Consider the following 25,838-nt stretch of genomic DNA (forward strand, 5'->3'; position numbering starts at 1 on the left):
CCAAAATGGTTTCCACCAATTCGGCCGTTACGGTTTTCACTTGTCGAACTTCCCCAGTCCAAACGGTCACTAGCTCTACTACCAATATGGCGAGAATCCTGAGTTTCCCCGCACCCTCCTCTTCTACTCTCCTTTCTCTTCGCCTCCGCCCGCAGGGTAATTGCTTGCCCTTACTTGTCATGGCGACTGTCCAGCTTTGTGCCAGGAGCCTCGCGAGGGTTGCTGGGATTGGGATTTTCCCCTCCCACGTGCTCCGGACTGGCGCTAAAAGTTTTGAGCTCTTCAAAAGTCCAGAGCCACCATCCTGGCCGCAGGTGGCCGCAGGTCTCTGGGGTCATCTAGCGTCCGACCTCGGAGCGTGCATCCCAGGACGGTGACACCCTCCCCCGAGCTTCGGGTAAGCTCTTGACTGAGACTGATGAGTCCTCTATGAGTCACGGGCTCTTGGCTCCTTGTATTTTCAGTTCGGGGAGATAAAGGGCAGGGGGGCGGTCACTGGGGGGTTAGCAATTGGCGGCAGGGAGGGTCTTGGCTAGCGGCATCAACAGCAATGCAATGTTAGGAGGCCCGAGTGTAGATGATTGGGATGTTAAGACCAGCCGAACTCGAAACTGAACACTTGGGCGGGGGAGTGGGGCTTTGGAGAACCTTTAGCCGGCCTAAGGGGTTCTTCCCCACCACCACTAACTCCGTCCCAGGGGGTGTGAAATAAGATGCACAAAGCATCAGGGTCTGGGACTTTCGGATCTCGAAACTTCAGGGATTCATAGCTCAGGATTTTAGAACGTGCAGCATCCCAATGGAACTTCGGGCTCTATCTATTCCGAAGTGGTTCGGGGTGATCCGGAAAGTCCAAGCTGCTCAGGTCCCATAACTTCCGGACCTTTGTCCTTCCTGGAGTAATAGTTCCCACTGGCTCTCAGCTCCGCTAGATGGAGAAAATCCGGCTAAAGGCTGTCAGTCGTGGAAGAGGGGCGTGCTAAACGAGAGTTTTGCCCGCGAAGCCCTGCAGAACTAGCCGGGCCTCAGACGCCCTGTTATTGTTTGGCTCTACATTTACATTTCTACCTCTGCGGGAGCATTTCCGGTTTCTTTTTTTCGGAGCAGTCCACTATTCACCCGACGTGAGGGAAGTAGAAAGAGAAAAGGTCTTTTATACTGGTTCCCATTACTTGTGAAAGGAGGCTAATAACCCCTCTACTTTTCCCCCCCTCCTAGCCTGGTTAGCTACCGCTTTTGGAAAGGAGGGGGTATTCGTTTTGATGCAGACCTTAATCCCTCCCCCTCTTTGAATGGTGTGCTCCATCCCGATCGACCGCTAGCCAGGAGGACGCTACCATTGCGTGGACGGTTTGGGTTTTTTTGGTTTTTTTTTTTTTTTTAGTGTCAGAGGGCAGACCCTGGGTATTTCGAGAACTGATACATTTGAAAATTAGACGATAGAAGACTAACGATGGGTCTTTTTTTGCGGCGGAGAAAGAACTTCAGTATCTGGCTTTGGGCTGAACCATTCCCTTCTCGGACGCAGAGTGAACGTCGTGAAGCGGAAGGGGCGGGGCTTGGAGAGGGGCGGGGCCGAGGTCCTCGAAGCTGCCCTCCCGGGGGAGGCGGCGGACCGGCCTAGGAATTCTACCCCTACCAATTTTCCCAGTATCTTCATTAATTAGGGCGCGGTCACGTACCGCGCACCTGCTACGAATGTGACACTGCGCGGTACTTACGTGCTTTCTTCTATGTTAGGGGTAGCATTTAGAGCTACCGCCTTTATTTTGATTTGTGTCACCGTGGATTTGTTTTGCCTGTTGGAGAACTTATAAATGGAATCATAGAGTTGGTGCTCCTTTGTGTCAGGCTTCTTTCCGTCTGTGAAATTCACCCATTTTATTGCATGTATCAGCGTATCAATACTTTGTTTCTTTATATTTTAGTATATTCTACTGAATAAATAAACCATTGATTGTTTATCCATTCTTTTGATGGCCTTTGAGTGGCTTCCCATTTAAGATTATTTTGAATAAAGCTGCTATTAACATTCTTAAAATTATTTTTGTAGTTATGTTTTTGGATACTTAGGAGTGGAATTGTTAGGTGTTTATATTTTTTAATTATATTAAAAAGTTATAAAAAAAAAAAAGTTATAGTTATTCAAAGTGGTTGTACTGTTTTACACTCCCACCAGCAAGATATATCCTGTCTCAGAATTTGGTTTGTCAGGCCTTCTAATGTGGCATATCAATGTGGTTTTTAGTTTGCAATTCTCTGTTACGTATGTTCTAACAGTTCGCATGTGCTTACTGGCCATTTCTGTGTCAGATATAGAGACTGTTGAAGTGTTTTCCCCATTTTAAAAATCGGTTCATTTGCTTTTTGTGTCCTTGAGGTGTTGGAGTCATTTGTATATTCTGGATAGGAATAATGTGTATCCTTTGTCAGATACATGTGTTTTCTCCTGACCTCTTGCTTGTCTTAACAACTCTTACAAGGAGCAGAAGATTCATTTTTCTTTTCAGTGGTTGCTTTGACCTGTTTAGGAGATCTTACCCCAAGGTCATGAAGATATTTTCTTATAGTTTCTCATATATTTTCTTTGAGAATCTTTCTAGTTTTAGATATAACAGTTAAGTCTGTGAGCCACAGTTTATTAGTCAAGAAATAATTTTTTTCATGCTGTGAGCTCAAGATTCTGTTTTATTTTTTCTTATGGATAGCCAGTTGCTCTAGCTCCACTTGTTGAAATAGCCTTCCTTTCCCCACTGAACTGCTTTAATTGGAGTGCTTGGTCTATTTACATTTAATGCAATTACTGTTAGCATTTGGGTCTGAGTGCTATTTCCTATCTGTCTCCTTTGTTCTTCAGTTCAAAAAGTTGAGAAAGAAACAATACCAATCACACATAAACTCTTTCAGAATAGAGAGGCAGTTACATTGCCCAACTCATTTTATAAGGCCAGCCTAATGCTGTTAATCTATACATAACAGTTGGAAAAGAAGAAATAAAATGGCTTTATTCACAGATGGTATGACTGTGTATACCAAAAGTCCTAATAGAAAATTCATTTTCACACTATGAGAACTAACAAGTGAAAGCTAAGACTAAAGGCAAGTTACAACTTTCAAAGGCAATATGCATACATTGTATTTTTATATAGTGGCAACCTTGAATCTAAACTCAAAAACATGACATGTGTTAAGTCATGTCTGACTCTGCGACCCCATGGACTGTAGCCCACCAGTCTCCTCTGTCCATGGGTTTTTCCAAGTAAGCATACTGCAGTGGGTTGCCATTTCCTTTTCCAAAGGATCTTCCTGACCCAGGGATCGAACCTGTGTCTCCTGCATTGGCAAGCTGATTCTTTACCACGGAGACACCTGGGAAGCCATGGTGAAAAACATGGTATACTCAGGGATAAATTTAACAAAAGATGGACAAGAGCTCTATATCAAAAACTACAAAATACTGCTGAGAGAATTTAAGGAAATTTTAACATATTCATGAATTGGAACACTCAATGGTGTTAAGGTGTCATTACTCTTCAGAAAGATTTAACTTAATGATTTTTTAAAATGTACAAACTGACAAGCTGATTCTGAAACAAAACATTGGTACAAGTTGGAGGCCTTAAAATACCTGATTTCAAGATTACTGTAAAGTTACAGTAGGGCTTAGTTGTATAACAGAAACTAACACAACATTGTAAAGCAATTATACTTCAATACATGTATGGTCAGTTGTGTCCGAACTCTTTGCAACTCTATGGACTGGAGCCTGCCAGGCTCCTCTGTCCACAACATTTTCCAGGCAAGACTCAAGTGGGTTGCCATTTCCTCCTCCAGGGGATCCTCCCAATCCAAGGACTGAACCCACATTTCTTGTGTCTCCTGCATTGGCAGGCAGATTTTTCACCCCTGGTGTCACCTGGGAAGCCCCAGTACTCCAATAATAAAACTTAAAAAAATAACAAAGTTACAGTAGAACAACAATCAATGAATAGGGTCTGGGAAAAGACACATAAATGTAGTCAAATGATTTTCTGTGAAGGTACCAGAGTGAATCAGTGGGGAGAGGAAAGTCTCAACAAATGGTGCTGAAACAACTGGAGCAGAAAAATGGATTTTGGTCCCAACTTCTCACCATACACAACAGTAAATTTGACATGGTTAATAAACCTACACGTAAAACTTTCAGAAGAGAACACAGTATCTTTGTCTTAGTGTGGGTAGGTTACAGAGCTTTATCAAAGTTTGTCAGATTTTGCAATCAAAATAGTATGATGCCATTTCAACCTATGTAAGTTTCACCTCAGAAACATTTGTGGGGTTGTGGGAAGTGACTAGAGGTATAGGGGAGACGATAAAGGCAAAATGCTTGATTATTCTTGAAGCTAAGTGATGGGTACTTGGGAGGACATTATTCTGTTTACTTTTTAAAATCTGATTAAAATATCCATAATTTCTTTTTTTTCCCCCTCAATATTTTTATTTTGGAAAAGCACAGAGTACAAGAGTAACATAACATATTCCCACCAAATAATTTTTAACAACATTTTGTCTTATTTTTGTCTCTATTTTATTTTAATTACACAAGTAATGTATAGATACCACCTTTAAAATGTTTTTCTTTGTTAATAAAGCTAAAACCAGGAATTCCCTGGCTATTTTCACTTCCAGGGCCCAGGTTCAGTCCTAGGTTGGGGAACTTAAGATCCCACAAGCTTCAAGGCACAGCCAAAGGGGGAAGAAAAACTAAAACCCCTTTGACTCTACTACCCCCAGTACCCTAAGCATACATCCCCTCTCCCTGAGAACATCACTATTAAAGATTTTGTGAATTTGTAGTCTTCTTGCCTTTCATGCTTTTATATACATATACTTATAAGCAATAAATAATAATTTTATGTGTTTGATTTCCATAGACTAAATTACTGTGTTTTGTTTTTTCTCGCAAATCATATTTTCACCCAGTATGTTTCTGAACTGTTAGTGAATTCGCTCAGTCGTGTCCGACTCTTTGAGACCCCATGAACTGTAGCCCACCAGGCTCCTCCATCCATGGAATTTTCCAGGCAAGAATACTAGAGTGGGTTACCATTTCCTTCTCCAGGGGAGCTTCCTGACCCAGGGAACGAACCCGGGTGTCCCGCATTGCAGGCAGACGCTTTACTGTCTGAGCCACTAGGGAAGCCCATAACAGGTTACATATACAAATAAAATTCATTTCCCTAAACCACTGTAATGAATACACTGCATTTCATTTTCCTATTCCTTATTGATGGATACCAAGGTTGTTTCTTGTCACTGGCCACTAGGAACAACAATGTCATGAACATTTGTGTGCAAGACTCCTTCTATTGCCCCCTTGCAATCATTTTTCTAGGGCATCCACTGAGAAACAGTTTTGCTAAGTAGTAAGAGTGTGGTTTTCAGTTTTACCAGATGCTCCCTTATTTCTTCCCAAAATCAATTTTTTTTCAATTACACAGCTTCCAGCCAACAAAAAGTTGTTTGTTTGTTTTTCAAACATCAGGCCCTGGGAGAAGCCAGAGCATAATTATTTAGAGCTTGGGTTGGCTTCAGACAACCTGACTTCAAATCCCTGGCCCTGACCCTGGAGAGCTTTCTGAGCCTGGGTGATTCCGTTAACCTTGTTCTCTCTGATGACAGTACCTACCTTACTTGCTTTTTGAGAGGATTACTGAGATAAGCCACTGAAAGCAGTGAATCCAGTAAGGTTTATATAAACAGCAGCCGTTGTTAGGATAGTGATCGGCCTGCCTCTTCTTTAAGTCCCAGCTGAGTTTACTGCGTTCCCAGGGGGCTGCTTTGAAAAGGCTCTGCCTCCCCAGCCGTCAGGAGGGTCTGGTTTCAGCCTCTGACAATTTTAGTATCATGACCCCCTGATGTTCACACCCACAGGAACGTACCTGCTCTGAAAAAGTTTCCTAGAGAAAGAAAACGAGAATTCAGTTGCTACCAAGGACTGAGCGGGAGGCCTCCTAGGTCCACAGGGCTGTCCCTCTCCCTGTGGGACTGAGACCTTGGCCCACCCTCCCAGAACAGCCCTCCCAACCTGTTTACTGAACACAGTTACCTGAAGGGGGTGAACTAGCAAAACTCCCAGCAGGACCATAAAAGCCCCACCCCCTCCCAGTCACAAAGCTCTCCAGCAATAATACAGAACAAGTAAAATTGGGATGACCATTTAAAGAGAAGCGTTCATTGAGCTCTCGCTATGTGCTTCTCTCAACTCTTTATATTTCCCATAATCAGTGGGATACTATTTTATAGCAAAGGACACGGAAGCACAGAAAGGTTCAGCAACCTCCCAAAGTTAAACAGTTATTAGATGGTGGCTCGGGACGCAGGCCTAGCCCGTCTGCCTCCAGAGCCCATGCTCTGCCATATTTGCCCTGGGAGATTTAAGATAAGTGCGGTCATGCAGCAAATTTAACTGACGATACAGCATCAAACCCAGGGCTTTTGACTTCTGCGCCCCATCTCTACATAACAGCTTCCCTTCCATAAAAGTCTCGAAAGTTATTTTGATCATCGATCTAGGGGAAACCCTGGTCCTTTCCCCCAAGGCAAACATTTGGCATCCCACTGCTGTCCCCTCTTGCCTTCCTCCAGGTGCATTCAGAGTCCTTCCCCCATCAGCTTTGGGAGCTATAAGTGGCCCTTTGCCAACCTCTCAGTTGACGGACTTTGATCAGCTAAAATCTCCTCCAGACTTAACCGATTATGAAAGACAGCTCTGCATGATTGTGTGTAATGAAGTAAGCATCTTAATCCTAGACCTTCAAACAGTCATTTTTCATAAAAGCTCGTTCACTCACCTATATGTATTGTGGGCGGACCACTTAACCTCTCTAAGATGTTCTCACCTGTCAAGAGGCAGGTGTGGTTATCTGGACAAGTAAGATAACCCAACTCCGGGAGATAGTGAAGGACAGGGAAACCTGGTGTGCAGCAGTTCATGAAGTCTCAAAGAGTCAGACACGACTTAGCTACTGAACAACAATAAGATACCCCACGTGAAACAATTTTGCACACTCTACATAAGTACGCAGACCCTATGTCAACAGAAAGGTGCAGGTGAACCTTTGTGTGCGTGCGCGTGCTCAGTCATATCTGACTCATTGCGACCCCGTCAGGCTCCTCTGTCCATGGGGACTCTCCAGGCAAGAATACTGGAGTGGGTTGCCATGGCCTCCTCCAGGGGATCTTCCCAACCCAGGGACTGAACCCAGGTCTCCCACATTGTAGGCAGATTCTTTACCATCTCAGCCACCAGAGAAGCCCATAAGAGCTGCTTGCTTGGAGGGGGTTGTCATTACCACGGACACAGAAGAAAAGTGTAGTGAACATGGACTTTCATCAGTGGGCATGATTCTGAGCAAAGCTGATGACAAATTTGGCATCAAGAAAGATGGCATGTTGAAACTGTTTGAAAGCTAGCCTGGGAGATGAGATGGTGGTGACAGGGCCCTGGCCCAGGCTGCAGCCACTACCCCCGTCCCCCTGGCTCCCTTGACTGCTCATAACCAGCTTACAGCCCGGCACGAGGATTCACTTATTCACCCCAGTTATTGAGCCCAACAAGGTGCAGGCCATTATGCTAGTAACTGGTGAGCAAGACAACTTCCCTACCCTGAAGACATTTATATTCCAATAGAGGAAACAGGCAAAATGAGCAGGGAACGGTAACATAGTGTAAGTACCACGAGAATTAAAGTAGGGTGACCTGAATTAAAATAAGGTGACAGGGTTTGGCTGGCTGGCTGTGATGGAGAAGTCTGGGGACACATCCCTGCTAAGGTGCGACATTCATGATGAGGTCGGTGAGAAGGAGGTCACCCTGCAGGGATGCAGGGCCCAGGGTCCCCAGTTCAGTGAACTGGGAGTGCCTAATGAACATCAGAAAAGGAAAGTGAAGTTGCTCAGTCATGTCAGACTCTGCGACCCCATGGACCGTAACCTACCAGGCTCCTCTGTCCTTGGGATTTTCCAGGCAAGAGTACTGGAGTGGGTTGCCATTTCCTTCTCCAGGGGATCTTCCCCACCCAGCAATCGAACCCAGGTCTCCCACATTGCAGGCAGACACCAGGGAAACCAGAAAAGGGAGAGGGTGCTAAGAGGTGAGGTCAGAGAGGTGGGTGGGGTTGGGCCCTGAGGGATTTGTAAGCCAGGGGGAGGAATCATACCAAGGGAGCAGGTGGAGGGGTGGGGGCGGAGGAAATGAGCCGAGAGTTACTTCATCCTTATTACTGCAACGGAGGCCAGAAATACGTATATACTGAGGAACGCTTGTGGATTCAGTGGTGGGAAGGTTGGAAGTCCCTCTCTGGTTGCCTTTATCCCTCAAGGAAGTGTGTGATAAGACTGCTGAGGGGTGGGGCAGGCGCCTCCCCTACCCCCCAGCAGATCCTCAGCTTCCCGTTGTGCTGTGGGTGGAGGGGGTCCCTCCTGCCTCCAGGCTGGGTGACCCAGGGTTGGGTGTGTCTCACGCTATATCCTCACTTTTCTCCCTCCAGAGGCCACACAACCTTCCAGGGAGCTACAATGGAAGAGTCACAGGCAGAACTCAGCATGGAGCCCCCTCTGAGTCAGGAGACATTTTCCGACTTGTGGAACCTGTGAGTGGGGGTCTGGAGGGACCGCAGGTTCACTGCTCAGCCTCCAATAACCTTGCCTCACCCGGGTCCCCAGCCCCCTAGTAGAGCCCTATGAGAAACAAAAGCCAGTCCTGACTTTCTACTCCTTTCTTTCAGACTTCCTGAAAACAACCTTTTGGTAAGGCCTGGGGAACAGGCGGGACCTGGGGGCTGCGGGGCCAGAGGATGTGAACTGGGCCTTCTGACGCGTTCCTCCTGTCTGTAGTCCTCTGAGCTGTCCTCACCCGTGAGTGACCTGCTATCACCCGTAATGACCTCAGAAGATGTTGCCAACTGGCTGGATGAATGTCCGAATGAAGCCCCCCAAATGCCAGAGCCTCCTGCCCCAGCTGCCCTGCCACCAGCCATCTCCTGGCCCCTGTCGTCCTTTATCCCCTCTCAGAAGACCTACCCTGGCAATTACGGTTTCCGTCTAGGGTTCCTGCATTCCGGAACAGCCAAGTCTGTAACCTGCACGGTCAGTGGCTCTGGGGAGCCGACTTCCCTATCAGTGCCTGGCCATACAGCCTAGGGGTTTTCTGTTCAGAAGTTTGGGGTTCCATTTCAGCCTTTGGCTTTTTGTCAGTCTTTTTAGATCTTACCTAGTCTGTGACCTTTGACTCCACCCCAAGGTTACATTTTCCCCCTTGACCCTTGGGTTTTCATCCTTCCCATCACATTCTCAGTATCAGTCATGAGGCCATTTCTTTCTTCCTTTTTTCTTCACTGTCATTCATTCTGTGGCTATTGGAAGTATGCTTCTGGGATGTGGACCCCCACCCCCAACCCTGCCATCTCTAGCTACCCTCCCCTCACAGGACACAGCTTCCAATCGGTACTTTGTGTTTGTATATTCAACCCTTGGGTACTTGTTCCCTGACCCTCCATTCATTCTTCCTCCTTCTCCTCCAGTATTCCCCTTCCCTCAACAAGCTGTTCTGCCAGCTGGCCAAGACCTGTCCGGTGCAGCTGTGGGTCGACTTGCCACCCCCGCCCGGCACCCGCGTCCGCGCCATGGCCATCTACAAGAAGTCGGAGCACATGACGGAGGTTGTGAGGCGTTGTCCCCACCATGAGCGCTCTGACTATAGCGATGGTGAGCGGCGGGGACTGTGGCTTGGGACCGGCCTGGCACCCGGAGCGCCCAAGCCCCTAATTCCTCCCTGATTGCTCTCAGGTCTGGCCCCTCCTCAGCACCTTATCCGGGTGGAAGGGAATTTACGCGCCGAGTATTTGGACGACCGGAACACTTTTCGACACAGTGTGGTGGTGCCCTATGAGCCGCCCGAGGTCCAGTTTGCCAACTGGGGTTTCTGGGGGGGGGGGGGGGTTGTCCGTGACCATCCTAGGTGGGAGGGAGGGGCCTTTCTCCGTCTTACTTGACCTTCCACAGCCCTGTGAGGTGTGCAGAGCAGATGGGTTATCCCCATCCCACAGCTGAGGAAACAGGCTCACAGAAGCTGACAGCCTCCCCAGGGCTGGGTAGCCTCACGCCGGGCCTGTGCTCTCTCCCAGATCGCCTCTGAGTGCACCACCATCCACTACAATTTCATGTGTAACAGCTCCTGCATGGGGGGTATGAACCGGCGGCCCATCCTCACCATCATCACACTGGAAGACTCTCGGTAGGGACCACACACCACCCTCCACGCTAGCTTGCTCCCTAACCTCTCTGCCTGCCTGTCCCCGGGGCCCTGCCCCTCACCACATTCTCCCACACTACCAGCCATCGTTCCCTCTCACTGCATTCCCTTTGTGGACATCCTCTGCTGCTCCCTCCCTCCTTTCTCCAGCTTTGGGACCTCTCTTGCCAGGGTCTTCTCAATCTGGAGCTGGAGCTCAGGCTCCCCTTGGGATGGGGGTGGTTGGGAGTAGGTGGGGCCTGGTTCACAGGAGAACACAGACAGAGTCCCCCTTTCTGACTGACTCCTGCTTCCCTCTTCCTACCCTGGTAGTGGTAACCTGCTGGGACGGAACAGCTTTGAGGTGCGTGTTTGTGCCTGTCCTGGGAGAGACCGCCGAATTGAGGAAGAAAATTTTCACAAGAAGGGGCAGTCTTGCCCCGAGCCACCCCCTGGGAGCACTAAGCGAGGTGAGCAGGAGGTAGAAGAGGCAACGAGGGTGCAGTTCTGCCCCCAATTCACTCTTTTTCTCACCTTTCCTTGCCTCTTTCCCAGCACTGCCTACCAGCACCAGCTCCTCTCCACAGCAAAAGAAGAAGCCACTGGATGGAGAATATTTCACTCTACAGGTACCAGGTCTGGGGGAGAGAGAGGTGCAGTCTCTTGCCCCCACTCCACAGGGTTGGATAAGGGAAGAAAAAATATTTTCTAGTCATCCTTTCCTCTGTCCATGGCCATGATTCACTGGTGATGGTGGCTGTGGTGTTCAGTCACTCAGTCGTGTCCAACTTTTGCAACCCTGTGGACTGTAGCCCGCCAGGCTCCTCGTCCATGGGATTTCCCAGGCAAGAATACTGAAATGGGTTGCCATTCCCTGCTCCAGGGGATCTTTCCCACTCAGGGTTTGAACCCATGTCTCCTATATTGGCAGGTGGAATCTTTAACACTGAGCTACTGGGGGAGCCCCTTGGTTCTTGTAGTGACTTTGCCTAATATTTCTTTGTTCCCTTCCTTCCTTGCCACAGATCCGTGGGCGTAAACGCTATGAGATGTTCCGAGAGCTGAATGAGGCCTTGGAGCTGATGGATGCTCAGGCTAGAAGGGAACCAGGGGAAAGCAGGGCTCACTCTAGGTGAGTGATCCAGGTCTTCCCCAGTGCCCGGGCACACACACACACACACACACACACACACACACACACATCTGCTGCTTTCCTGTGTTAGAAAGCCATGGTATTCCATTCTGGTCCTGCCTTCAAGGTAGAAGGCAGCTGATACCCTGCCGCTGGGTCCCAACCCTGCCCAGACATTCTTTAGGCTTCCTCCACTTCCCTGCCTCCGGGGGTCCAGGGCATGGATGTTTCTTTGCCTATTCTAGGAAACCCTAGACTCTCAGAGCTAGGGTCTCAAACAGAGACCTGATAACTATGGGATATCAGGCCTTGGAGTCAGATGCTCAGCCTTGCAAAGTACTGAAGAGTCATGTTGGCCTTGTTACTTCCCCCTCCCGGGCTCAGTTTCCTCATGTGTCAGCTGGGATAAGGGAAGATTAAGAGACTTATACCCACAAGTACCCCGAGGTGCTCAGTCAGCATGTCTGCCCTTGGCGGTGACCATTTTACCGTAAGTTCTCCTTGCTCCCGCCTCGAGCCCTTCGAAGCTTAGGTCCAGGAAGAGGGGCCCAGAGCTTCTTACTCAGATGACGTCATCTCTTCCCCTCCCCTCTCTCCTCACAGCCACCTGAAGTCTCAGAAGGGGTCTTCTCCCTCCTGCCATAAAAAACCAATGCTCAAGAGAGAAGGGCCTGACTCAGACTGATGTCTTGTGCTTCCTGTCACTGGTTGACATCCCCACCCTCATCCCCCACCCCTTCCTTGGCGTTTTTTGAGACTCAGGTGCTTAGACCTCTGTTTGGTGCAGGTGCGCCTTAGAAACCCCCTGGGATTCTTCGTCTGCTCAGCCTGCGGCTCTGCCAAAGAGGCAGACCTGTGCTCGTGGTTTTCTGGGGATTTGGGGGGTGCTGGCGCTTTCCAGCTTAGCTTTCAAGGTTTTTACTGTGAGCAGTGTTTGGGAGAGGTCAGAAGGTGTTCCTGCGTGTGAGGAACATCTTATAATCAGCCATACACTGGGTTGGAAAACTCAGTTCTCTACCATACTAGCCAGGGAAGCTATCTTAAGTTGTTCGATTTTCTCCTGACTTCATTGTTCACATCTATAAAAAACTGATAATCATACCTACCTCACCAGGGGTTTGTTGTGAGGGTTGATGAAATACTGTATGTCTGGCCCCAAAACCATCATTTGATTACATGATGTCTGGGACTTAGTGCCTTTTGTGGGTGCTGGTTCTTTGTCCCCCTGGGTGGATGATTTAACAGTTTCTGACTGGATGGCTGGTTAAAGGGAAGAAGTCTCCGAGTCCCTTCTCTCCTGGCCCTGCCAGATCATAACCCCTTGGTGAACCTCAGTACCGAAGGGGAAAGCTCACCTTATCCTGGATCCGAGTGGCTTCCATCCCTGCTCTATCTGCCAGTACCTGTTTTATTTCCCCCAAATGCTTCAGCAGATTTCTTCTGTACTCTGCAGGGCACATCTGCATGTGTCACCCACACCCCTCCTCTTCCCTTTTTATATCCCATTTTTTATATCAATTTATTTTACAATAAAACTTTGCTACTACCTGTGTGTCTTGAGAGACTGGGGCCAGTGCAGGGGTGAATTAAGGGAGTGAGTTTGGGAAGCAGCCACCTGAGTCGGGAGGGTGGCGGCAGGCGGCGCCAGTGCCTGGTTTCCTGGAGGAGAACAAAGCCTGGAGACTGGGTCAGTCTGCAGGCTGCATGACAATAAGGGAAGGGGTGCCTCCATTCATAACTTGGGAACCCACTGTCCCCCCTCCCCTCCTGCCAGGGCTGGCGCAAGGTCTGCTCCTGCTTCTAGGATTGGGCTGCTGCCCCCTCTCAGCCTCACCAAGGATTACGGGATTTAAATGTCTGATTTAGTAAGCCTGAGCTTCCGGGGTGGCCATCTGCTCCCCAGGAAAGGGGCAGGATACCTGGATTCTCAAGGGGAAGGACGGTGGGTGCTATGGTGAGGAGGGAGAACAAGGCCTGCCAGCCAGGGTCCCCGGGAAGTGGGGGCGGCTAAGGTGAGGGCTGGGACGTGGGACTTGGGCCTTCCCGGCGTCCCCTCACCCGGGCCTCGTGCCAGCCAGCTGAATGAATGGAAGCTTTAAACTCTGCCAGGAAAACCTTTCAAAGGGCTCCTTGGGGTAGGGAGGAGAGTCGAGCCTGGGGAGCCCTGCACCCCCTTCCAGCCCGTTCTGTTCCTTAGAGCTGCCAGCTCCCAGGGAGGGGGGCTGGGGGCAGGCTCTCCCCATCACCCCACACCCGCCACTGCTGCCTGAGCAAGTGTTGGAAGGATGGCCAGACTGGGGACACAGCTCATCCTGCCTCCTCCCTGGGGGCGGAGAGAGTAGAGTAAGGTCCAGAGCGGCTTCTGGGACCACTGTTCCCTCAACCTGGCTTAAAGTCCCTGAGGGAATCCCCAGGCTTACCCTGAGGATCCCAGACAGCTGTGAAGCCACCAACTCCCTGGCCTCGAAACCACACTTCTTCCTTGCTGGAGAATGCCAAACACTCCCCAGGATACCCAGAGCCACCTCTTGGAGAGATCTCTAACTTTGCCATCTCTCCCCACAAGCCAGGCCCTTGGTAAACGAGAGCAGTTGAAACTTATTTCCTCGCCTCACTCCTGTAGACAGGTCACCTTGAGCCTCTTTCAGACCAGTGTCCTGCACCCCGCTACACTCCACACTTCTCTAGAGTGTGTCCTTAGCTCTTTTTGTTTCTGCTCTACTCCCTCACAAAGCAGAGCCTTTCTGGCTCTGCCAATCCCTTTGTGTTCTGATAGATTACTGGTCTGAGAATTATTAGTCCTGGGTTTTCAGGCCAGTTCTACTAAGCTATGTGACTTCCAATGAGTCCCTGACCTCTCTGGTCCTACTTGCTCACTTCCTTCCCTCTGGCTGTATTCCCTCCTGACAATCTAGCCAGCGGATATTCACTGACCGATGCCTTACTGTGTGCTCAGAATTATTGTGTGTTGTGGGGACTCGTGGCAGACTTGGCCCTGCCCTCATACTCAAAGAGCCCAAGTCCTGTTGCGCTGAGGTTTAGAATAATTTTTAAAACTTGTCTCTTTGATTTCAGGAACACAGGGGCCCCCAAATCTGTAACACTCAGCAAAAGTTGTACAATGAGGAAAATGTAAAGCCATAAATGCTTTCTTTATTTTAAAAAAGTAAAAAGAAGCTAGCATGCATCCTAAAAACTAAAGATATAACTTACTGAAAGAGAAAGCCAAGTTGGTTGAAAGAATAAATTCAAAAGTAGGACTTAAGGGAGGGAAAAAAGATACACTTTAAACAAAGAGAAAAACTCAAGAGTTTGATTGAGAAAAAAAGGAAGAGTAAGAGCAAATTAATCCAGTGTTTAAACAAACTATTCCAGACCATAGGAAAAGTGAAATCTCCAATTCATATAAATTTTTTGTGGTTTCATTAATATTAAAACTTAAATCAATATACAAAAAAATTACATGCAAAGTAATTTATAGAGATGCAAAATCACTAAATAGTATCAAAAAATATATGTTGATGAATCAAAAGAATATTAACATAACCAAGTAGACTTTATTCCAGGAGCATAAAATTGGTTTAATAGAGAGTCTGTCAACATAATTCATTATATTAATAAATTAAGGAATAAAAATATGATCATATCAACAGATGCTGAAAGGAATTTGATTAAATTTCAGCAGCCATTCCTTTAAAAAAAATTAAAATAGTAATGGAGAAACTTTCCTGGTGGTTCAGTGGTTAAGACTGTGCTTCCACTGCAGGGGGGGTTGCGTTTGATCCCTGGTCAGGCAACTAAGATCCCACATTCTACTTGACCAAAAAAAAAAAACAAATAGTAATGGAATACTGGTATTATCCTAATGGTTAAACCCTAAGTCACTTCAATTTAAATTAGAAATATACAAGAGGACTTCCCTGGCAGTGTTAAGACTTGCTTTCACTGCAAGAATGCCCACTAACATCAGTTTTAGAGCACTCAAGAGGATTTTTAGAAATGAAGAAAACAAAACATTGGTTAAAAAATAAATATTTTTGCTTTTTGGACCATATGATTATGTTTATGTACCTAAAAACTAACCTCTTGGTTAATAATAGGTGATGGAATTAAGCTAATTTAATAAGGTAGATGGATAGTAGATGGCAATAAAATAATTAGGGATAAGTTTCACAAGAATCACACAAAAAATGAAAGAATGGCACAGACTCTATATGGAGAAAATTATAAAACCTTATTTAAGGACATAAACCAAGCTCCAAACAAAAGGAAAAGATAACCTGTTCTTACATGGGGAAACTTACTATCTGAAAAAAAAGACTAGTTCTCCTGAAATAAAGATACAATGCAATTACAATTAGAATCTCAACACGTCTTGATGGCTTTTGTTTTTGAGAATTGGATATATTTGTCATAAATTCATAGAGAACAAGTGCCCCCAAATACCCAATAATTGTTTTTAAAAAGGAATGGGCAGAGGGCTTGCTTGCCTTGCTAGATATCAGAAAACAGACTGTAAAATCAACTGGAATCAGATCAATATGGCTTGGTATATGAAGTAGTAGACAAGCCAGCAGTGAATCCAGAAGAGCTCAGTATATAGTAAAATGTATTATACAGCCAAAGTTGGCATATCAGTTCAATGTGTTTAGTTGCTCAGTCATGTCTGACTCTTTGCGAACCCGTGGACTGGAGCCCACCAGGCTCCTCTGTCCATGGGGATTCTCCCGGCAAGAATACTGGAGTGGGTTGCCATGCCTTCCTCCAACCCACTCCAGGGGATCTTCCCAACCCAGGGATCGAACCCAGGTCTCCTTCATTGCAGGCAGATTCTTTACCATCTGAGCCACCAGCGAAGCCCAAGAATACTGGAGTGGGTAGCCCATCCCTTCTCCAGATCTTCCTGACCAAAAACCAATGGGAGTAAGTAAATTAAGAATTTTTTTTAATGAAGCTGACACACTAATAAAATAATACCAGACTCTTCATTTGTACCACACACAAAAGAAATCAAAATAGACCAAGTGTGGGAATTCCTTGGCAGTCCAGTTGTTAGGACGCCAAGCTTCCACTGCAGGAGGCTGGGGTTTAATCTCCGGTCATGGAAGATCCCTCAAGCTGAGAAGTGAAGCCAAAAATAAATAAGTAAATAAATTAAATTTTTAGTTGTATTGTTTTTTTAAAAATAGGCAAAGGAATTAAGGCATATGTAAAAATTAAAATGAAATAAAATCCTGCCCAAAATATTTTTACAAAATATGAGTATAGCCTTCTGGAAATTCCCTGGGAGTCCAGTGGTGAAGACTCCATGCTTTCACTGCTGAGGGGTAGGTTCGATACCTGCTCCCTGGTCTGGGAACTAAGATCCCACAAGCCACACAGTGTGGCCAAAAAAAGAAACCACTTTTTAACAGTAAAGAAGCCACCACAAACTCAAGGGACAAACAATTGATTGGGGGAAATCTACAGTGCAGAAAACAGTTTATATCTACAACTGTCAAGAAGCTCTAAGAAATTAACTAGAACAACCCAATAGAAAAAAATATTATGCAGCCATTTAAAAAAATGGATTAGAGCTCTACCAGGCCAGGTGAAGCTGAATGAACAAAGTGTAATGCACAAAATTGTCTATAATATGATCTAATATAATATGTATGGGTTTCCCTGGGGGCTTAGATGGTAAAGCATCTGCCTGCAATGCAGGTAGTCCTGGGTTCAATCCCTGGGTCGGGAAGATCCCCTGGAAAAGGGAATGGCTACCCAGTCCAGTACCCACTCCAGAGGAGCCTGGAGGGCTACACTCCATGGGATCACAAAGAGTTGAACACAACTATGAACACAACTATAGTTGAACACAACTATGACCAAAACCCAGCAATCCATGTATGTGTACTATGCACTCAAGATAAAACTGTATATATATATGTGTGTATGCACAAGTAATAAAGCTATTTTTTCAAGGCAAACTCATTGCAAACAAAAACAAATAAACCCCAAGAAAATAAAAATTATCTATAAATCCATCCCAAAATACCACAATAAATATTGTACAGACTCATCCATCCTTTTTCTATGCTTGTGTGCTTTTTTTACACACAAAATCGGGATCCTATGGTTCATACTGTTTTGAGATCTGTTTCTTCCAGTCCTCATCTGTCTCTGGGCATTTGTTGATGCTAGCCTCTCCCCCAAAGCCACCCCATCATTTAAGCCTCTAAGAAACCTTCCCTATGAACCCATCCCCCCCACCCCCCAGAGAGTGGTTGACCACTCTGAATTTTGTCCTCACCAGCTTTCTCTCCTTCCTGGAAATACGTTTGGGTCTACCTGGTTTGAGAGTTTCTCGTGTGCTCCTCCCCTCTCCTGTTATACTGGGGAGCTCCTTGGGGGCAGGAACTCTGCCTCTTTCATAAGTGTATCTTCACGATGCCTAGAATGCACATAGTAGGCACTTTATAAGTATAGCTGTAGAAAAGGACATAGGCTTCTTGCCTGTCTTGTATTGAGTGATTGATCTCAAGAGAGTATGGGTGATGAAGCAATCTAGGAGGTAGATGCTTGGACACTGGACAGAAGAGATCAAAGCAGGGAAGTGGTCCTCCCAAGGGCTGGGTAACCCTCAGATCACCCAAATCCACCCCTCACCCCCTTCCCAGGGCTCCAGAAGCTCAGAAAGGAACAACCTGCACGCAGGGCTCCAGGTATGATATATATATTTATATATATATATATAATTGCTCTCATTTTATTGTACTTTATCCTCTTTTTACAGTAGATCAGACACAGGCATTAAATAACTGCAGAGAGAGACCACTTGGGTGAGGGGAGTGCAGGAAAACAATGGGATCCAAAGGGAAGAGACTCAGATCCAGCCAGAGAAAAACAGGGGAGGGTCCACCCATGGGTGGATATGGAAGCTGCAGCATCAAAAAAGAACAGGGAAATTACAGGTGGGGAAGTGAAGGGCGTGGGAGAAGAAAGAGTTAAAATGCCTCTATAACTCAAGAACACAGGAGGTCCCTCATTTAACATTCTATGGGCACTATGGGGTTGTTTAAGAAGGCAAAGGGGTCTGAAAGAGATGGAGCCAAGAAATTCAGAGTCTTAAAAGGAGGAGGTATCTGCAATTTTCACGCTGGCATGCGGAAGAAAGGGGAGGAGTTAGTGATTAGTTGACAACTTGCTAAGAGAAGTCACAGAGAGGATGGGGGTGGGGGAGCAGATCTGGGCGGAGGGGAAGGAGATGGAATAGTCCCATAACCAGCTGACGTTTCCAAGGTGGCCACTGGGGACCCAGCCAAAGTGGCTGCCCATCCCCCAGGGCGCCTGGGAAGTAGAACTTGCAGGATATTCTGGGAAAGGGAACAGAGGGAAGGGAGCCATCGGCAAAAACAAAGTGGATATTCAGCCTAGGTCAACCCCGCCCTCTCTGAGGAGTGATAGGAGACCGGGAAGAGAATTTTCAAGAACCAACAGGGACTTCTCTTTCAGACCCTCATTCCCAGCTCACGTATTCAACGTAGAGTGTGAAACCAGCTGTGCCAGGAAAGAAGGAAAAGGCCACAGAGCCATCATGTCTTCAGTTACAAGTGGTCCCGCTTTCAGTGGAGGGAATGGGGATGGAGAAGTGGGGAAAGACTGACCAGAGGAGCCACACAAGTCAAAAGCCACTGAGACAGCAACTGTGGTAGACAAGGCAGAAGGTGTGGGAGACACGGGAGGGGGACAGCGACTGAGCTGGCATGGGAGGATAGAGGGTCACGCAGGTGACCACTCTGTAGCCTACAGAGATTAAATCATTAAGCTGTGTGCCTGGAACTAACAGCAGTGTTGTAAGTTAATTATACTTCAGTTATTTTAAATAAAAGAATGGAGTGCCACATTCTGTCTGGAGATAAGCATGAAGAGATTGCCGTCTGTGTGTGGGTGGGTGAAAAGAAAAGAAAGTGAAAGTCACTCAGTCGTGTCTGACTCTTTGTGACCCCCATGGACTATATAGTCCAAGGAATTCTCCAGGCTAGAAGACTGGAGTGGGTAGCTTTTCCTTTCTCCAGGGGATCTTCCCAACCCAGGGATCAAGCCAGGGTCTCCTGCATTGCAGGCGGATTCTTTATCAACTGAGCTATGAGGGAAGCCCAAGGTGGGTGGGTGGGCATTTTCTATAGTTCTGGGGGGGTAGGACAGGAGGGCAGGATGGGTGGGGAGCTGTGAGGACACCCCACTCACAGCTACACCAGGACTAGAAAGACTCCGAACTCTATGACTGTCTTGGGGGTTCCATCTCCCTGTCTCTGACAAAGCTCGGGCAGGAAGAAGATGGTGGAAAGTGTGCGCAACCAGAGAATCACGACAGATGTCAGGCCGGGTTCAGAAGGAAAGTAAAAGGGCGCGAGGCTCAGAGAAGCCATAGCTCTGTTATAAAAAATACCTTTGGGGTGGGTGAGGGAGGGATCAGGCGGGGTCAGGGGTATTCCAGAAGCATCCGTAGGAAAGAGGTGGGGGCAGGAGGAAGGGGGCCTCAGGTTTTGTTGATGCGGAGTTTGAAGGCCACACGCCCCGCGAACTTGTCGCGCTCATCGTCAGTGGCAATGTTGGCAGCGTTGATGCGGCACTCCACGTTCACCTCCACGTTGGGGGTCACGTTCAGGAACTTGACGGCCACCAGGGGCTGCGTGTAGTTCACCTGGGCCAGAGGAGGAGAGCGAGGCTCCAGGCCTGAGGCAGCTGGGCCTGCAACCCCGCACCCTGCTCCCCTGGAGGAGCCAGCACCCGGCCTCCCGCAGGACTTACGTGGAACTTCTTGCCGTAATAGGGAAAGTACATGAGGTCGATGTTGCCGTTTGCAGGGAACATAACGAAGTTGCCGAGATTCTCGGCATCTTCATCTCGCTGTGGGGGGCGCAGGAGGATGGAGGAGAGCATGTTAGGGATGGCGGGAACTCAGCCGCTGGCCAGACTTCCCTTTGTTCCTCCTTCACCCCAGACCGTGCTTTCTCAAATCCGTATCCCTTGTGCTGCTGAGTCTGGTATATTTGCGCGTGCACAGGACGGGTTGTCCTGTCTCTTCCATCAGACTGGGAAGTCCTCCAGGGTGCTAAGGAGCCCGAAGCCTTCTACTGCCCTCCCACCCCAAATTCTTACCCCATCCTCAGGAATCGGTTTCTGGAGCGGAGCCAAGAGAGAACAGATCAATGAGTAAGGGCTCAGTAGGAAGCAAGGAGGGGGATGAAGCAAGAGGAGCAGGAAGCTCCTAGAGGGACAGAGGTGGGGGGAGCAGGGCTCCAAGGACAACTTAGTGGTGGCAGGTGGTGCTCACAGACCAGCAGCTACCAGATACCTAAAAAGAACTGAGGGCAGAAGAGACATGAGACCGAGAGCAGAAGACATGGTCAGGGAATGGAGAAGATGGAAGGATCAGGGAGAGAAGCCAGAGGCAGGGGCTCGGGTAGAGTCAGGGAGAGGGTGTCTATCCATATAAAAGAGCAGGCTTCTGCATCCTAGACAGAAGCAAGAGGGATGGCAGCGCCTTGGAGTTTGAGCCATATCGAAGCCCATGCTTACCCCCTTGTCCCTAGAGTTACGGGGCCTCTGGGAGCAAAGAAGATAGGGAGAGATGAGTGAATGACATGGAAACCATAAGGACAAACAGATGGGGCAAACAGATGGACAAGGCCCAACAAACTCACCTTCCCCACGCAGGTAACATTCATGCTCTGGTTTGCTCCTGCATAGAAGTTGATGACCTGGAGTGAGGAGAGAGAGTGGTGAGGGTTAGGAAAAGAAGTTGTCAAAAACAGAAATATCCAGCCCCCCAGCCATGATCTCAGCCTCCAGCAGTCACATCTCTCTTGTTCTCTCAGCCACTCAAACATCTAAAAGTCTCCCGAAGCCCAAGAGCCCCAGTAAAAGAAAGCAACTGCCAGCAGATGGTATCTCCCTCCTCCATTCTCCCTGGGGACTAAGGATATGAGTACCCGGTTCATCTTGATGAAGACACAGGGCTGTCCAGTGCTGTAACCATAGTGGGTGGGGTCCCCAATGCCAGAGCAGTCGCCCAGCTGGGTCCGGTTGAACTGGCAAGCACGTTTTGGGTAGTTTAGAACTCCGTTATCTGGTTGTTCGTAATAGCGACCAGGGCGGCAGACATCATTCTTCTGGGCTTGGATGGAGTCATTGTAAGCTAAGGAGGTGGGCGAGAGAGAATCACAGACCTCATGTTCTGCTCCCAGGGTCCCCAACCCCCTGCCCGAAGTCCTGCATAGCCATCGACCCCGTACTCACGCTCCAAGAACTTGTTGAGTTTCTGAACATGCTGGTCCCAGCTTTCAGTGTCACTGACATTGACAATGACATCGAGGTTCTCAGTCTTAGGGCGAATCATCAAGCCTAGTCAGCAGAGGCAAGAATGAGGAGGTATACGTAAGATGAAGGACCACACACAGAGGCAAGAAGATGGACATGGGGAACACAAGGGTGAGGGATGACGGGAAGATCTGAGATCGCCTTCTGGGGAGGGAGATCTCCTGTGACCCTCTGCCACCTCCCCAGATCACATAGCTCTCAGCTGTGGGGAGTGTGAAGGCAGCCTTCAAGAAGAACTGCCCAGCACGAGGTGACTGGCTCATCAGAACCAAACCTCTATGAGCTGACAGTTCTCAACCTGCGAGTTCCTTTGGGAGACTTGGGGGCACCAGACTAGTGAGCCTGGCTGGTGGGGGAGTCTCATCACTCACCTGGTGTGGCCAATCGGTCCTGGTACTTGGGGGTGTGGTCGGAGACAGTCTGCAGCATCACCCACATGGTGAGGGTGAACATGGCGGTGAGGAAGCCATAGAAGACGAGGTAGAAGAGGAGGATAAAGGCTAAAGAGGAGGAAATAGGGTCAGCAGGTTCCAGGTCTCCTTCCATGACCTGTCCTGTTGCCACATGCCCCTCCCCCACTCAGAGGTTCTGCCCAGGAAAGGATCCCAGAGCCCCAGGGAGCCTTTCCCTGGGAGCAAAAGGAGACAAGCTGGAAAAAGGCAGTGTGTCTGGCTTCCAGCCATGGCTCCCAGGCACTTCTGGTCCTACAGCACAGTGAAGCCCAACTTTGTGGAGGACACAAGAAACCTAAACTCTTGTTGCTTGGACAACCCCTAGTATAGGCCACAGTCATTTTGCCACAAATTACATTCTCAACTTGTCAACCTTCATGGCCCTGAAAAGGCACACCATCTGTTACTGCTATATGGGTACTCATGCTTGAAGTTGTCCAGCACGATGACTTTTCAAGCTGGCACTGGCCCCAATTCACCACCAAACTCTCAAACCATCTCTCAGGGTGTGGACCCTCACACTCAAACAGCAAAATCTTCTCTCTCTCTGAGCCCTACAAGAGCTGAACCTTGAATGAGATTCTGGCCAAAGCTACAAAGTCTCTCAGAGACAGCTGTCCAGAGCCTTCAACAGTCACTCCACCCCCAGCTCACACTCAGTACTCAGGGCAGAGGCAGGTGTAAAAGAAGACTTTCCACAGCCTTGCAGGCAGAGAGCTGACTCTTGGTGGACATGACAAGTCACTGTCACTCCTCAGCCTAGTGTGGGTACTTGCTGTTTCCATTCCCCCAGATCTCAAGTCCTTCCATCTCAGAAGACACTTCCCCAAGTCTCCCCAGATTTTCCCAAGGACTCAAGGACCCCTCCAATCCCACGGACTGGACTTCATGTTTCCTGCGTCAAGGACTACATCAGACCCACTTCAAGGGCCCCTTGGTGGGTGGGCTAATGGGAACAGCATTCAGTCAGTCTGGATGAACTGTAAATTGTTTCACACAATGTCTCCTGTGCTTCAACTTCCCAGCTTGAAAATCCCTTTTGAAAGAAATCCATCCTTCACTGGCATCTATGCCCAGCACTGGACCCTCAACCAGACACAAGTCCCTCCACATCTCCTAAATATGTGGTCCCACACTCCACCTCCAAGGTATGGGTGGGGAAGGTGCCAAGCCATCCAAGCCCTGAAACACAGGGCCCAGATGATGTACGCATCTCACCACCAGTGACCACTCCCTCTGCTTGTGACATCTGAGCCCAACACCCAGCCAGGAACACCTCCCAGTGGCACCCCGGCCCCACAGCCCCCCACCCACGAAGCAGCCACAGAAGGCTCCAAAACACAAGGCAGTGGGATCCAGACAACTTCCGCTGTGAAGAACCCTCTCCAACACACACCCCACCTCTCCAAGACCCGCCCCCTCATGAATGTTCCCAGGGTCCAAGGGGTGGGCACGAGCTAAAAATAGACGGGCCTGGCCGGCTAGTGAGAATCAGAGGGAGGGAAGGGGCGCTCTTCTGGAGAAGGGGGGCGACCGTGTGGAGCTGACCGGCCCCCGACAGGGAGTGCAAGCGCCGCGGCGAGCACACGCGCGCAGAGCCCGCGACCCCCCGCGCGAGGGGGCTCCGCGGGGGGCGGGAAGGCGGCAGTGACCTACTTTCTCCGCCTCCGCAGCGGCCAGCCAGGGAGATTAGACCGGCGACTCGGCCCCCTCCCAGTCCGGAGCCCGGCAGGGGGGCCGGACGCCGAGAACCCGGGAAGGGAGCTGGGGCTGCGCCGGCGGGACCTAGTCCTCCCCGGGCGTCGCCAGGCGGATCCCCCCCACCCTCCCGCCCCTCGCACTGCCGGCCCGGCATACCCCAGCTGGTCCCGGTGCGGCCCATGAACTGGTGCGTCCTCGGGTTCCACACGAACTCCTTCCACTCTTCAACCACCTGCCCGCAGCTCTTCTTCTCTTTCTGGATGACCATCTTGACGGCGGGGTGCAAGTCCCGCGCGGGGCGGGGGGCTATGAAGAAGCCGGGGTGCGGCGCGCTGAAGCTCCCTCACGCACCGGAACGCGCGGGGAGCAAAGACAGCGGGGCCAAGGGAGACCCCCCCCCTTAGATATGCAGCCGCTGCAAATTCCGGGGCGCAAGGCCACACGCTGCGGGGTGCTGGCAGCGCGGCGTAAGATGAACAGATCCTAGGCCCCCCCACTGCAATGAAAAGGGGGGTTGTCCGAGCAGGGGAGGATAAAAAGGCGAAGGGGTGCGAACGCAGCTTCACCCCCTAGACCTCCCAGAAGCAAAACGAAAAGGAATGCAAAAATAGACGGCTGCAAAACCCGAGCGAAGCACAGAAAAATCGGGGTGCAAAGAGGCAGGGAGAGGTGGGGGATGGGGCCGCCCCGAAATCCGAGATGCAAAGAGGCTGTGGAGAGGAGTCGGGTGACTGTTCAAGGTTCTTCTGACGAGTGGAGACCGCCACACCAAAGGTGGCTCGGCCACGGGGGTGGGGTGGGGACGCGCAGTTGGAGGGACAGGCAGGGATAGGGGTCCCCCGGGCGGAGGCTCCGCTCTTCAGCAGTGCAGGGCTAGCAGCAGCGGCGCGCGGTCTTTATACTCGGTGGCTCCTAGGGTGCCCGCCCCCTTCCCCGCCCCCAGAAGCCCCGCCTCCTCGCTCTGGCCTGGGCGACCTTATGCATATGCAAATTTGGAGAAAGGGCTTGGGCCCGCCCCCTGATGCCTCCTCAGGACCAAGTCTCTCCCCTACTCCCACCGCAGGTACTGGACGGGATCTGGGTGGGTGGAGAGGATAGAAGGCGTGTCGGGGCAAAATAGAAAGATAACCCCGGAGAGACACAGCAGACAGAGAGGAAAGCAGATATATGCTGAGATAGGGGCCCCAGGCAGGGAGTTAGAAAGAAACTAAGATTCTGGAGACAGGGCAGAATGTGAGACTAACAGAGAAGGAGCCAGAGATCAAGAAAAATAGATCGAAGAGACCAGCCAGGATACTACACTAGCCGGGCTGGAGGTTAGAACACGCCACCAGGAGACCCATAGAGGCCACCACAGGTCGGAAATTCCCCTCGAGGGAGATGCTGCCGATGTCCCCAACACCTCCTTCTCCCGTCCCACAACCTCTTCTCCCAATACCTGGTTCTCACCAAGCCTGGGGGCTTCCCTGCCTTCCCACACCCCTCTGAAGCCCTTCCAACACCACTTTCCCAGCCCCCTGCACTGCCTTGAGACCCCAGCCCTGAAGCCCCATATGCTTAGGTGTTTTGTCTCCTCCCACCCACCAATCCCCTGTCCCCGCTTTCTGCACTCTCCTCCTCATTTGCCCATTTGTCAACAAACATTTATTGAGTACCTGCTAGAGACCTTGTGCGACCCAGCGCTGGAGAGGTAAAGTTGAGGTTCTCAACGGGGCTTCCACAGTCTGATAGGGAGGTGCAAGGGCCTCTAAAGACCTCCTGTTTGTGAAGTAATTAGCCTCCAGCTAATAAAAAAAAAAATTTTTTTTTTAAAAAGACCTCCTGTTAAGATTCATTGTCTTCTCATGTCTCTTCAAATCTTGTCACTTTTCCTTGGAGAGATTTTTCTTCTTCTTTCAACTCTTACCTTACACTCTTG

General features: G+C 49.3%; 2 protein-coding genes across 2 annotated transcripts; one reads left to right on the forward strand and one right to left on the reverse strand.

The window, feature by feature from the left end:
• Nucleotides 1-240: 240 nt before the first annotated feature.
• TP53 (tumor protein p53) lies at nt 241-12,955 on the forward strand. The gene is made up of 11 exons (XM_065910419.1): nt 241-397; nt 8,532-8,633; nt 8,769-8,790; nt 8,878-9,129; nt 9,564-9,747; nt 9,829-9,941; nt 10,167-10,276; nt 10,607-10,743; nt 10,829-10,902; nt 11,299-11,405; nt 12,009-12,955. The coding sequence occupies exons 2-11, from the start codon at nt 8,560-8,562 to the stop codon at nt 12,088-12,090; spliced, it is 1,155 nt and encodes a 384-aa protein (XP_065766491.1). The 5' UTR covers nt 241-397; nt 8,532-8,559; the 3' UTR covers nt 12,091-12,955.
• A 5,151-nt stretch (nt 12,956-18,106) lies between these two features.
• ATP1B2 (ATPase Na+/K+ transporting subunit beta 2) lies at nt 18,107-24,776 on the reverse strand. The gene is made up of 7 exons (XM_065909023.1): nt 24,077-24,776; nt 22,139-22,267; nt 21,687-21,791; nt 21,380-21,585; nt 21,092-21,148; nt 20,196-20,294; nt 18,107-20,088 (listed from the first exon to the last, which is right to left on the reverse strand). The coding sequence occupies exons 1-7, from the start codon at nt 24,186-24,188 to the stop codon at nt 19,924-19,926; spliced, it is 873 nt and encodes a 290-aa protein (XP_065765095.1). The 5' UTR covers nt 24,189-24,776; the 3' UTR covers nt 18,107-19,923.
• Between the last annotated feature and the right edge of the window lie 1,062 nt (nt 24,777-25,838).

Source organism: Muntiacus reevesi, chromosome 18, assembly GCF_963930625.1.
Source record: "Muntiacus reevesi chromosome 18, mMunRee1.1, whole genome shotgun sequence".
In the NCBI taxonomy this organism is placed as follows: Eukaryota; Metazoa; Chordata; class Mammalia; order Artiodactyla; family Cervidae; genus Muntiacus; species Muntiacus reevesi.